At 47.2% G+C, this 13,791-nt stretch overlaps 1 protein-coding gene across 3 annotated transcripts in view; it reads left to right on the top strand.

Moving 5' to 3' along the window:
* Window positions 1-13,791, top strand: part of ATP11B (ATPase phospholipid transporting 11B (putative)) — a 446,007-nt gene that overhangs the window by 94,245 nt on the left and 337,971 nt on the right. For all 3 annotated transcript variants that reach the window (XM_085635367.1, XM_085635368.1, XM_085635366.1), the window contains exon 3: window positions 4,646-4,735. In XM_085635367.1, coding sequence (XP_085491493.1) covers window positions 4,646-4,735 — 90 coding nt within the window. The remainder of the gene's footprint in view (window positions 1-4,645; window positions 4,736-13,791) is intronic.

The following is a 13,791-nucleotide window of genomic DNA, read 5'->3' as shown; positions in this document are numbered from 1 at the left end:
TTTATTACACAACATGGATCATACATATCACAGCTTCCTGGTTGGTCATTCGCGACCCATGTTTATCTGTTACATATTCCACTTCTTGCTTATACATTGTCCCAATGTTTACTCTCCATTACCGACTGACAGCACTGACCTTGCGCAGTGCCCCTTTGCAGGTGTCTCTGGCTTTACGGGTTCTAGGCTTACCCTGCTACCTATCTTGCGGGCGGCCGTCAGACCCAGCCCAGGTTGCAAGTGCTGTTCCCTTCCTTGTACCCTTGCCGGCAACTCGCCTGCTCTCCATGTCCCTGTCGTGTGGTACCCTTTGGACAATGGTTAAACAGCTCGTCTATTCTTGATGTCATTGCGTGCCGTCATCTGCTCCCCCGTGTCCCTGCCATGAGGCCTCCCAAGGACACTGTTTGAGCAGCTCTTCTGCCTAAGTTCCTCTTCCTTCTGGTTCTCTTTCTGTGTTGCCTCCGCCTTGCCCCTTTCTCATGCCCTCCTACGGCTGCGACGACCCCCTGGTTTATGATGTGGGTTCCAACATTGCCACGCGGTGAGTTCAGCTATGCCAAGGAGGGGGCCTCCTGCCCTCTTAAGACCCCCTTTGGCCTCCCCGCCCTTTGTTCTAATTGGGCGACTCTTGTAATTCAAAAGACAAGTCGAATCAGGCAGCGTCTTTTTTTCGCTGGCATGCCCGCAGCCAGTCTGGTTTTTCTGACGCCGGTAGGGGTTACCTGCAGGACCCTATCCAGTCCGCCTTGCCTCCACCGGCCTGATTCCTTTCGCTGGCCACTGTCCTTTTCTATTCCCATTTGCCTGCACTGTTTGTCTCTTTCTGACGTACCATGCTGCCAATCTTGCCCATTGCCATGCTTATTCAGAATGCTTTGCAGGAGGGCTTCTTTTACATCCTATTTGGCAGAGACAATAAGCACGCAATATTCCATTTCAGGTTCCTTTATCGAGTCAGATCATGACATTCTCTCTACCTTTGTGACATGTGTTGTTGCCACCCTTGCACATTGACATGGTTACCTCAGTTGCCATGCAGCAGTAGCCCTGTTACATCCCACATTTACAGAGCCAGTGAGCACACTTGAACCCACATTGCTGGCCAAACTTGTTTGGGTTTCCTTAGTTACTGACAGAAGATGCTCTGTGATGTTTATCTGCTTAAACCAACAAATTTCCAGTATACAAATGACGAGATGGCTAGGTCACAGGACTATGTTCATGGAATTTGCCAGCATTGTTGCTGTACCGTTTAACAAACCGCATTACAATCTTTCCTTTGCCACAGCCTTAATCTGTTTGTGAAAATGACCCTTGAGTCTGCTATCCTCTATTGCTGAAGTAGGATAAGACGTTTCTAAAATGCTTGCTGTGTTTTTCCTTTAGTTGAGTCATAAATGTTTAATTGGGGCTTGATTCTCCACACCTTCTTTTTAAATCGTCCATTTGCGAAGTTACAGTGCCTCTTTGTTCACAAGAGGCCAGTTAGGTAGAATACTATGCTCTTTACAAGTTACATTAAAACAGAGGTTTTCAAATTCTGTCTGCTACTAGACACTTGTCTGTAAAGGATGCATTCAAAGTAAATGGAAAGAACAGCTGTCCTGCAGGGCTCAATCAACTCTCTGCTACCTGTTTTGGATTTGACAACGCAACCGCCATGTTTTCTGATATTATTACATTTTAAAGTTGAAACATATGTATATTTCATAGTCTAAGAATTGTGCAGTAATACTGCACAAAAAATAATTGAGAGGAACAGCATTGTGAAAACTGCCAGCAGAATGTTGACAGGGAGTCTCTTGGCATCAAAAAAAGCAATCCTTTGTTAGTGTGATTAAATGCGAAGCAAATATCTGATTATCGAGAAAGCCATAGTGTCATGGCAGCTTTGTTTGAAATCAAGTGAAAAGCATTTTAATCACTACTTATGTCAAGTCTGCATGTAATTTTTCCCAGAAAGTTTACTTTTGCGTACGTTTGATCATGGAAAGATTTAGCGCACAATATTCGATCGGAGACAGCGAGCAGAGGCTGGGTAATATTGGAGGTGGTGTCAGTTTATAGAAGAGTTCTTAAAAGTAGTATTTTGTCATTTCAATTCTTGGTCTACCCGACAGCAAAAATATACCATTGGACGAATTCTCACTGATCATGGGCCTGAATGTGGTGCTACATCTGCCGTCAAACTTTTGGTTAGATTGATTTATATCCAGTAAGCAGTCTTGGAAAACTTAGCAAAAATGTATTGCATTGTGTGCATAGCTCCTAGGAGGAAAAAACAGACTGTCTGATCAGTTGATTGTCTACTTCCTCGGCTATTTCCCAAACGTAGAGCCACCTTGCAAAATCTGTCCTATAAAAAATAAACCCTGGATGCGTACACCAGATTCCTAGAGTAGGCAATGTCAATTCCAAGAGGGTTGAAAAATGTCCCTTATTTCTGGGAAAAACTGTTAAATTTCGTGGCTGGTTCAAGACTTTCTCCAAAAGTTGGTAAACCCACGTTTTTTGTTCCTTGACAATTTTGGAGTGAGATGTCCCACTGCTCAGAAAAGCAGCATCTGCTCTCTGGGAGGCTTGGTTGAATGCTACGCTCTTTCCCGATGCAGTTTGGTACTGGTATTATGTGCAGTCATAAAAGTGTTCTGTGAATTTTTTTTAACTTTGATTCCATACGATGAATCTGTATAATCGTGTCAACATAGGATCTTGGAATATTAGCTGCAGATTCAAATTCCCATAGGGAATACTTGTCAAGCAGGAATATAAAACTGCTGTTTATTGATTAGTTCAGGAAGTGATACTTGGCATGAACTGCGGTCGAAGGTCTTTCTCAGAGGGTAGGGATATTGGTCACAACCTACACAATGTGCAAAGTTCCCACTAGGCACAGCACCAGGCCGTCTTCAGTGGTCACAGAAGTACATGGCAATTGACGGAAAAAACTTTGTCCTGTGTCAAGAGCCTCCACGCACTGTCACAGACCAGCGCCGTATGGGACAGCTGTCATGCTACTGTTTGCATTTCAGATTTTTGCCTAGTGGGTGTCCATGGTACTTGGCATATGACTATGTGGTATCCGATTGTTTTGTAATGATCGATGCAAGCCATGCTAAGATTAAGGCCGGTATGGTTTCCAAACAACCCTCCAATTCTAGATCTCTGGATGGCTGTGCAATCATAACCCCTCCTCTACCAAATACCTTGTTAACACCCTCACATATGGCATTACAAATTATATAATTTGGACACAACAGTGAAATTATGCTTTTTCTCAACAAATACAGAAACTGTTTGTCAGGGGCAATTGAAACCAAGAACTCATGCTAGGGTTGGGAAAACCCTTGGCACCAGAAGGCAGTGTCTCCTGACACTGTCTCCAACCGGCAGCTATCATTAGAATGAAGGAAACATACTGATCCATGTACCAGCATGGTATAATACAGCAAAAGGTATCTGGCAGTTATAAAGTTTAAAGAATTGTTGCAAACTGTGTTTTGATACATATGCAAGGGGTACAGTGGGGATTTTCTTAATTTCGATTCAGAACTGCAAATAAATAAAAGGCTCACAATGAATAACCTGCAAGCAACCATAGATCTATATGAACCTGATCTATACATACCAAGTACAGGAGGGGAGCACACGGCCTTGACATCCAAGCATCCAGTCCACTCAGATGTATTCTGGTAAATTCAGTGCATGGTAACACTTCCATTACACAATCTTTAGTTTTCACCTTGGTTGGCACAGCCAGTGCTGGGTATCTCTGGACATAAACTCAAGTTTCAGGATAGTTGTCCTTCATCAGTAGAGAATAACTCATACATTTGGAGGTAGTGGAAATGCTGCTTAACAGTTTTTTCAGCCCACTGTAACACTCCTTGAGCACAGGTGCATCAGTCAGAGCTTGTCCGCTCTGCCAGCTCAAGGGAGCCTTATCAAACAAAAACAGTACTGGAACACACTGATTGACATCCCAGCAACCCAGTTCTCTCGGATGCATTCTGGGAAATGCAGTGCATTGTAACACTTCCGTTAAAAATATTTTTGTTTTCTCCATGGTTGGTTCAGCCAGTGCTGACTAACTCTAGACGTAAGCTCATGTTTCAGGATAGTTGTCCTTTATCAGTAGAGAGTAACACATAATGCTAGACGTGCTGGAAATGCTGCTCAACAGCATTGCCAGCACTCCCAAATTTTACTTGTTTCTATCTACTGAAGGACCACAATCCTGAAGCACATGTCTAGAGATACACAGAACTAGCTGCACCAACATTAGTTAATACGAAACACTTACAACTAAAGTGAGTGCTATCATACACTGCATTTATCGCAATACGTCTGGGCTAATTGTGTGCTTGTATGCCAGGTAATGTACTCCCTCCTCCTTTTATGTATACCAAGTGCTTAAAACAAACTCTGCCTCTTGAGTTACCCAATGTCTGGAAAATTTAAAGACAAGGTAAGTTGTTAAATTTTCCTTTCATGTTTTCCTGGATGAAGTCAGTAAGAGGACGCTTTACTCTTGAATGATTTTGGAAAAAATATGTGCACCATGCTTAATAAAAGAAATTGATAACTAGCACATCTGTATTACCATTTTAAAAATACACATTGTTCTTTTTTTTCTTTGCAGTACACTGTATGGAATTTTGTGCCCAAGAATTTGTTTGAGCAGTTCAGAAGAATAGCCAATTTTTATTTTCTTATTATATTTCTTGTTCAAGTAAGTTATATATTCTTATTTTCTTCTTTAAACGTTTGTTTTAATGATAATTTCTTAATGATTGCTTGACAACACGTACTCCACGTTTCCACATTTATGGAATTAACCTTTTTTTTTTTACTATTGCTTTAGAGAAAGTTTTAAATGCACATAGAAGCAGTATGCAGACCTCGTAAATACTTTGAAGCCATTAGTGCTTCCATGAGACAATTGGAATGAATCAGATGTGAATAAAAATGGGGGTAGCGGTGAAAGGTTCTTTTTTTTATTGTGATTCCTGTGGATTGGCCTACGTAAATAATACCAAAGCAGGGCTGGGCATAGTTTTTCTAATAGTGCGTAGTCTAATGCAGAGTAAACAGATAAATGCCTTAGTACACAAAGGGCTATTATATTTAGCATTCAGGCATGTGAGAGGTCTTCAAAGTTCAGGAAAACACTTAAAACAATGTATACAAAATCCTCATGTTAATGTTTGCTACAAATTTGTAAGAACGAGTTCCCAAAATGATAGATTATTTTGTAGTTGGGTGTAAATCTGTTCATAACATTGTGTTGCAGTAATAAATAAATGATTCAGCACTTTTATGTACAACTGTACTGTTAACGCCCTTGATCAGCATTTTAAAGTTAAAATCATCAGTGATTGGTTATTATCCCCTCTGGTCTGTAAATGGACATTGATCTGCAAAACTAGTCAAACCTGATAAGAGGACAGAATGGCTGACATTGAATGACACTGATGCCATCGGGGGGGCACAGACCATATCATATATTCATCCAAGTCTGGAAAACGTTTGACTGCAGATTATACAAGCAGTCTATCAATATGTGAGACACTGAGGGCACCCACCATAGGGATGGAAAGTAAATCTCTAACCGAAAAACCACCACAAACTAATATTGGGTTAGTTCTGCGGGCTTTAAATACATAGTGATTACCAGAAGCATCTTCCACTGGCAACAAAAATGATCCTTAGATAATAACACCCTAATACATTATTCATGATCATTTAAGGTCAACGAACTTTACATATGTATGCACATACGTTTATGTATTTATATGGACACATACTCAATACAGATCGCTTTTCAATTGCTGGGACTCCAATTTATTTGAGTTTTATATAGCGCTGGCAAGAACCAAGGGTATGAGAGCACTTTACAGCACCATAAGTCATTAACAGTCATTCACAACACAGTATGATTGTAATATCAAGAGTCCAATCATAATCACTCAATAACCGTACAGTACAATTGTAGTGACGCGTGTCGAAACATTGTAAGGACCTTGGGAGGGATATGTGTATACCGTGGTAGTATTCCATATTGCATTAGGAGTTATTTCCTGGAGGGTTAAGGTACTGATTTTGCAGGAATTCTTTTAATTTCTCTTGAAGCTCACAAAGGAGGGGTTGGTTCTGATATGTATTGGGAGAGAGTTCCAAATTTTGCGTGCATTGCATGAGACAGAGCGAGAGAGGGCTTTCTTTTTGTTTTTTCGGGAGGATGAGAAGTGAGTTGGAGCTTTTTAGACTTCTTGATTGGCCTGCTTTTGTACGTTTGGATGTGAGGTAGTCTGGTTTGCCAGTGTGTAGAGACTTATGGGTGAGACAAGCATTTTGGAAGCAGCAGCATACTTGATTTTTCGGGGAGGGGAAGTAGTGATCGGATCTCTTTGTTCTGGTGCCCATCCTTGCTGCTGAATTTGCGCCTGTGAGGGTGTTGTTCCCATAGTCTAGAGAGCAGATGCTTTACAAATTGGAAAGCCAGCAGAAATAATGTTACAACTCAGAAACCTCAGTGAACCTATAGTGCCAATGCTAGTTCAGATGTGTGACTTGAGATACATTTCTTATACAAAAAAAACTAGTCGACACCAAACTTTGTCACAAGCCACGTTTTCTCTAAAATGCATAATTTGATTACACCTCTTTTTCTATGTAAAGCACATCAATTTTTTGGGAGTTTGAAGTGCTAATGTTCTCTTTACAGTCATGTTGCTCTTTTTCTTCCGATTTCCTTTTGCAAGAAATATAACGAAATTCGCACAACTAAAAATTAGCATGGGGAAAGAGGTTTACTCCGGTTTTGTGATAAGCAAGGAAAATGTTGTTTACTTTTCACTGTATCTGTGCAGTACATTTTATACTTTTAAGTTTTTTTCTCATTGTATGTTTTGGTCTAAAAAGAAGTTGTTCAGTACGAAAAGGAAATGCCGGGTGTTTTGATGTACTGTCTCGATAGGATTTTTCCTCTCTGAATGGGAGGACATGGACTCAATGTATGCAAAATAAATGGTAGAGTTGTATACTGTTGGAGTGCCCCTGTTTCTGTTGATGAATACCTAATGATATATGATCCATACATATTAAAAATGTAACTAAGGGATGTTAGGGTTGATTTATAAAAGACTATTGAGCTTGACAAGATAGTGCAAGAATTTTCAGTCCTACTAATTTATTTAGTGTGTATGTGAGAAACAAGTCTGAGAGTTCATATAATTCATATTTCTCTTGCTAACTTTAGGCTGTTGGTTGACCGCACGTTGTAGAATCACGCTTTTGCAGTATTCAGGAGTCGATGGGTCTAACTGTCTCTCTGACCTAAAACCGTTTGACCACTTTTTCACACTTCTTATTTAAGAGAAACTATACATGAAACTTTGAATGACCACACCTTAGCTTATCTTCTTAAAGTCTAAGAGGCAGCAGAGCATCTTGCAATATTTTTCTCTCTGAAAGTGAAGCAACTCTGGATTGGATGAACTAAAAAAAATTTAAAGTGGTATGGTGCGTACAACTTCACTGTCTCAAAGATTACTTTTGATTGCAGCTCCAGATCATTTTATCACCGTCATTGTGATGAAGTTCTCTGTTTTACCCAGAATAGCCCATTATTTTAATGTAATCCAATAAACGTGTCACATTTCGTTTTTTGGGGATCGTGAAGTGTCAAAATGTACTCTTAAAGAAGTGCAATATTATATAAAGTTTGATTGTATTTTTAGGGTGCGCTTTTTGCATTCAAGTCAAATAGAAGGTCCTCTTTGGGTCTAGGAGAATCTTGGGAGCAAACCAAAAATTCATGTGGAGAATTTCAGTGCTTTCAAAAACTACAAGCTCTAACTTCGTAGATGACCATAATAACATAATAAGAAACTGTGCTATGAACGTCAGTGAACCATTGCTAAGGAGCAGGAGGAAAAACTTTCAGACAAGAGGATGAATTGTAGTAATAGTTTGGGCTGTAGTCATTGTTGATAATTCGAAATACCAGTGGTAGTATTGTTAAACTAGTTAAATTAAAAGCAAATTATGTCCCATGCATTTTCTGACCCCACTCATTTAAAAATTAGGAGCAGTGTCGGAAAGATTTTGTTTGCTCTTTAAAAAACAACTAGGCATACTTTTTGTCTCACTAAAATGCTATAGGCCCTCTTTTTGGAAACACATACTTAGTTTTAATAATTTTTAACCTTTAAGTGATATTTTAAGAGATTTTTTTTTTTTTTTTTTTTTTTTGAAACCGTTTATTGCAATCTCAAAAATATACAAGTATGGGCCTACAACCTTTCGGCCGGCCGCTAGAATGACAGGAGAATATGACATACGTACAAAAACACTTGGCGTTGCAAAGGAGCAAAATAGGAGGTACAAGCGTCGTGGGCCACATCACTCTGACCCCACAATACGGTTTCATTTTATACAAACAACACAAAAACCACACCCGCAAGGCAACCTGCAATCGAAAGTAACAGCACGTGCTCCCCGAATGGGGGACCCCAACCATCCACAGGAGTCTAAAGAGGGGAAGGGGAACAAATCGAGGACTGGGGGAATTCCGTGCTCAGGGCTAGGGAAAGGAGTCAACTAAGGGGACGGGGCTGGTGAGGTCGCAGGTAGCAGTGGTGGCGCGCAGATACCCCGCGGTAGGCGTTCCAAGGGCCCCATACTTTCACCCATGCCCCAGGCTTACCCCTCGCCACATACACCACCTTTTCTCGGAACATGCACCAATCCATGTGTTCTGTCCAGGCTGACACCGCCGGGGGCCTCTGGGATCCCCACAGTTGAGCAATGTCACGCTTAGCTATCATATATCCCAGAGTCACCCATCGCGTCTGCGGAACCGAGTAGTCAGTTGGTTCCCACACATTCAGCAGGCATCTCCTCGCTTCAGGCAGCAGCTCGACATGCGTAACCACTCGCAGGACCTCATGCACACCACGCCAGAATCGCTCCACCTTCGGGCATTCCCACAAAATATGCAAAAAAGTCGCCAAAGCACCACACCCACGCTTGCACAACCCATCCTCAGCATAGCCCATACGCAGAAGCCTTGGCCCCGTCATGTAAACCCGATGGAGTATCCTAAGCTGGACGAAGCGAAGGCGAGCCGGTATGGCCACCTCCTTCGGAGAGGCCACCGCGGAAATCCAGTCCTCGTCGTCCAACTCCAGCCCGTCGGCAACCCAAGCCTCGCGGAGGCCAGTCAGCAGGCCCGAGCGGTCATTAATCAATTTTTTGTAAATAAGGGAGATCGTGCTGTCCGGAACGTGGCCATCCAGCACTCTATCCTCCAGGGGGGAAGACTCCGGGATGGAGGCGACGTCCGGGAAGACTGAGCCCAGTGCGTGACGGACCTGCAAGTACCGAAAGTATTCACTGCCCTGCAGCTGAAACTCCGTCTGCAGCGCCTCGAATGTTTTAAATCCCCCTCTCGTCCAGAGGTCCCCCACTTTACTGATGCCGATCGTGTCCCACTTCTCGAAGCCCTTTGAGGTCCACAGGGAGCCCAATCTCTCAGACGCGTACAACGGTGATGCCCGGGTCAAACGGTCCTTCCACCCCATAGCTGCGTTAGCCGCGTGCCATACTCGTACCATGACACGCGTAGGTCCCGTCAGGCGGGGGCCGGGCGCGCCAGAGTAGAGCGCTCGATTATAGTCGCCACCAGGCAGGAGCATCTTGTCCATTTCAAATGCCGGGTTTAAGGCGGGCCCGTAAAGGCCATGATTAATTGCAGCTAGCTGGGAGGCCCAGTAATACCGTTTAATATCCGGGAGGGCAATCCCCCCGTCGTACCATGGGAGCGTCAACTTCGCCAGGGCAATACGCGGCCTCCCGTCCCAGAACAGGCGGCGCTGTAGACTCTCCACCTCACGGAAGTAGCGCGCCGGGACTAAATCCATAGTGTTCTGGAGAGCGTACAGGAAGCGTGGCAACGACATCATCTTAAACAATGCCGCCCGGCCGAGCGGCGAAAGCGGCAGGCGCCGCCAGCGCGCGACGTCCTCCTTCAAGCGCTGGAGGGGGGGGAAGCAAATTCCGCTCGTAGCGGGCCTCCGGGTCCAGAGTAATGTAAACCCCCAGGTACCGAAACCCCTGTGAGGCAATCTGAATCGGACAGCCCCGCGGGAGGACGGGAGCCTCCCCGGAAAGCACATACACACATGATTTAGCCCAGTTGATGACAAGGCCTGAGTTGCGGCCGAATGAGCGCAAAACATCAACCAGGACAATCAGTGATTTACGCGGGGAGGCTAGGTACAAAAGGATATCGTCAGCGTATAGGGACACGCGGTCCTCATACTCGGGGGTCCAACGGAGACCACGGATGGAAGGGTGCCACCGCAGCCACTCCGCCAGGGGTTCCAAGGCCAGCGCGAACAGGAGCGGCGACAAGGGACAGCCCTGTCGCGTGCCCCGTCCCAGCTCGAATGGGACCGATACTCTTCCATTCACCACCACCTGCGCCAATGGGCCCGAATACAACAATTTGACCCAGCTAATGAACCCCTGGCCAAATCCAAACTTCGCCAGCATAGCCCAGATGTATGGCCACTCGAGCGTGTCAAACGCCATGGTGGCGTCTAAGGACGCCAATATGGCCGGCTCCCGCACAAACGGGACACGCGCGAGCACCCCGTGCAAGCGCCGCAGATTAAGGGCCGTGTTGCGATGGGGAATAAAACCGGACTGGTCTTGGTGGACCAGATCGCCCACCACGCCGACCAGCCGGTTGGCTAGCACCTTGGCGAGGATTTTGGGCTCCGCATTCAAGAGCGAGATAGGCCGGTAGGATGTAACCCGGTCTCGAGGTCTCCCTTCCTTGTGGATCACCACAATTGTCGCCAGACGTTGGTCCGGCGGGAGGGAGCCCAGCGAGTGGGCTGCCAGGAACATCGCACGGAGGTGGGGTGCCAGTACATCCGGTCGCAGCTTATACAGCTCGATAGGGATGCCGTTCGGGCCCATGGCCTTGCCGGATGCGACCGAGCGTATGGCGAGGGCAATTTCGTCGGAGGTAGGAGCGGCATCTAACGACACCCTGTCCTCCACCGAAAGGGAAGGCAGCGCGATATCCCTAAGCAGGGCATGGGAATCCTCCTCCGAGCAGGGAGAAACCGGGGAATACACCTCGCGGAAATAATCCGCGAAGCAAGAGACAATGTCTTCTGGCTCGGTGACACGCACACCATCCGTCCTCTCAATCAGCGGGACCACACGACTCGCTCTCTCCTTTTTATCCAACCATGCAAGCAATTTACCAGCCTTATCACCCACATCATACAGTCGCCCCTGTTGCTCTCTATAGAGGCCCCTGGCCGCCTCCGTGACGAGGGCCCTGTAGGCCGCCTGCTTAAGTTGTAGGACATGTAGTGCAGCATCCGTCACCCCACCCTCTAGATCACCCTCCAATTCAGCGATTTCGGCCTCCACCCGGGTCACCTCCTCCTGCTCGCGCCTCCGGGCATGGGAAATAAAGGAGAGGGCCTCCCCTCTAAGAACTGTTTTGAAGGCTTCCCACAGGGAGATAGCCGAAGGGACGGACCCCGCATTCTCATCGAAATACCGCTGCAAGGATTTAATCAAATCAGAGCGAATGGTGGGGTCGCGCAGGTACCAGGCATTGATTGGAGCTACTCTGCCCTCCCCCCTCGGGAAGACATCAATTTGCAACAGGAGCGGGGAGTGATCTGAAATACCCCGCGCCAAATGGCGCACCTCTCCTACCCTCCCAACATAGGCCGCAGGGACAAGGACATAATCAAGCCGTGAGAGGCTACCATGGGCACCCGAGTGGAAAGTGTACTGCAGCTGCGTGGGATGTTTTAAACGCCAGCAGTCCACCAATCCCAGTGTATCTAAGAAGCCGGACAGCCACGCCTGCGCCCGGGGGAGGTCCCTAGGGGGGTGACGATCCACGGTCCCAGAAACCACCGCATTGAAGTCCCCCCCCAACCACCAGAAGCCCCCCCCGGAAGGTCAAGGAGGAGGCGCCCTAGGTCTGCAAAAGTCGTAGACTGTAACCCCGGTGGGACGTACACTGAGACAAAGACAACTACTTTACCCTCCATTCTCCCCACTAAGACAGTGTAGCGTCCCCTCTCATCATGGCGCACCTCGTCTATTTCCAACGGGAGCGAGTTCTTCACCATGATGCCCACCCCCCGTGAGCCCGACGTGAAGCCCGAGTGGGCCACCAAGCGATAGCCACGCCGATTCATGGCACAAAAGGAAATACCAATAAGGTGTGTCTCCTGCAGAAAGACCACATCTGGCGAAAGTCGTTTCAAATACTGCAGGACCACACCTCGCTTAATCCTATCCCCCAGTCCGTTAACGTTCCAGGACAATAAAGTCAGGTCCCTACCCCCCATCACATACAGAAGCCATCATTCGTCCCCCGGAGAGCCCCTTAAAAATACCAATACAAGAAAGGGTTTGCCTTGCGGTAAAAACAAACAACACCCCACCCCGACCCACCCATCCCAACAGAACTCCCCCCTCCCTGCACCCCTGCATGAGCCCAAACAGCCCCCCCAAAGTGCAGTGTGCCTGTCGCCCCATGAATGATTAAACTAACTAGTCCCCCAGAGGAGGAGGGAGAGCCCCCAAGAGACCCCGTACCACCTCCACAGGAGGGAGACTTAACGAACAGTCAAAAATGAAGACAATATTGTCCAGAGCGAGGCCTACTATTAGTCCCTCAGTCCTGATCCGGCGAGCCCTCCCCTCCAACCGCGCCCCCCCCCACCCCCCCGGCCCCGATCCCCGGGCAAGGAGTCCAACCAGTCCCCGGCTGCCTCGGGACGATCAAAAAAGTGCGTGCGGCCATCCACCTCCACCCGCAACTTAGCTGGAAAAAGCATCGCATACTTGAGGTTCAGGTCCCGTAAACGACGTTTGACTCCGAGAAAGCTCAGTCTCTGCTTCTGGACCGCTGGGGTGAAATCAGGATAGAAGTTTACATCCATATTGTCAAGTCTGACCGGTCCTTGTTGCCTAGAAGTCTGAAGAATAGCGTCTCTGTCCCGAAAGTTGAAAATCCGGGCAATGAGAGGCCTCGGAGGGGCTCCGGCCTTAGGTCTTCCTCCGGGAACCCTGTGGGCACGTTCCACCGCAAAGAATTTACTCAGCCCCCGGGGCTGGAGATGGGTGAGAATCAGGTCCTCCACAAACAAGTCCGCCGCCGCCTCCTCACGTCCCTCCGGCACCCCGACAATGCGGACATTGTTCCTCCGGGCCCGACCCTCGGAATCCTCCAGTCGACGATCCATCAGGGCGCTCGCCTGGCCAAGCCGGCGCACCTCCTTTTGGAGGGCCGCCACGTCCGCTGTAAGGCCCGAGGTGGTGTGGGCCAAAGAATCGACCCGGTCATTGGTCTTGGATAAATCGGCCCTCACCAGGCCAACATCCACGTGGACCGAGTCAATCTTTTGCGCCAGTGTGTCAAAGCGCTGGTCCACCGAGGCCTTCATCTCGGCGATAGCGCCCATGACATCGCGCAGGGTCAGATCCGCGGGCAGCGCAGGAGCATCAGTCGGGCCCTCAGGGGACCTATGCGGCACCTCGGGAGATCCCTTCTGGAGGGTGTAGCGGTCCATGCTGTTGGACTGATGGACTGCGCCACGGCGGGTCGATTTCACCTTTACCCGGTCGCCATCTTGCTTTGTGGACATGGTTCCAGTCCCCAAATCGTGCCGATCACCTCGGAAAAGGCCGACAAACCAGTTCACGGGCTCCGGGGGGGGGGGCCACCACAGGTCC

This window comes from Triturus cristatus, chromosome 11 (assembly GCF_964204655.1).
Source record: "Triturus cristatus chromosome 11, aTriCri1.1, whole genome shotgun sequence".
Taxonomy (NCBI): Eukaryota; Metazoa; Chordata; class Amphibia; order Caudata; family Salamandridae; genus Triturus; species Triturus cristatus.
Note: the sequence above shows the minus strand (reverse complement) of the source record. Positions and strands in the feature narration are given on the sequence as shown.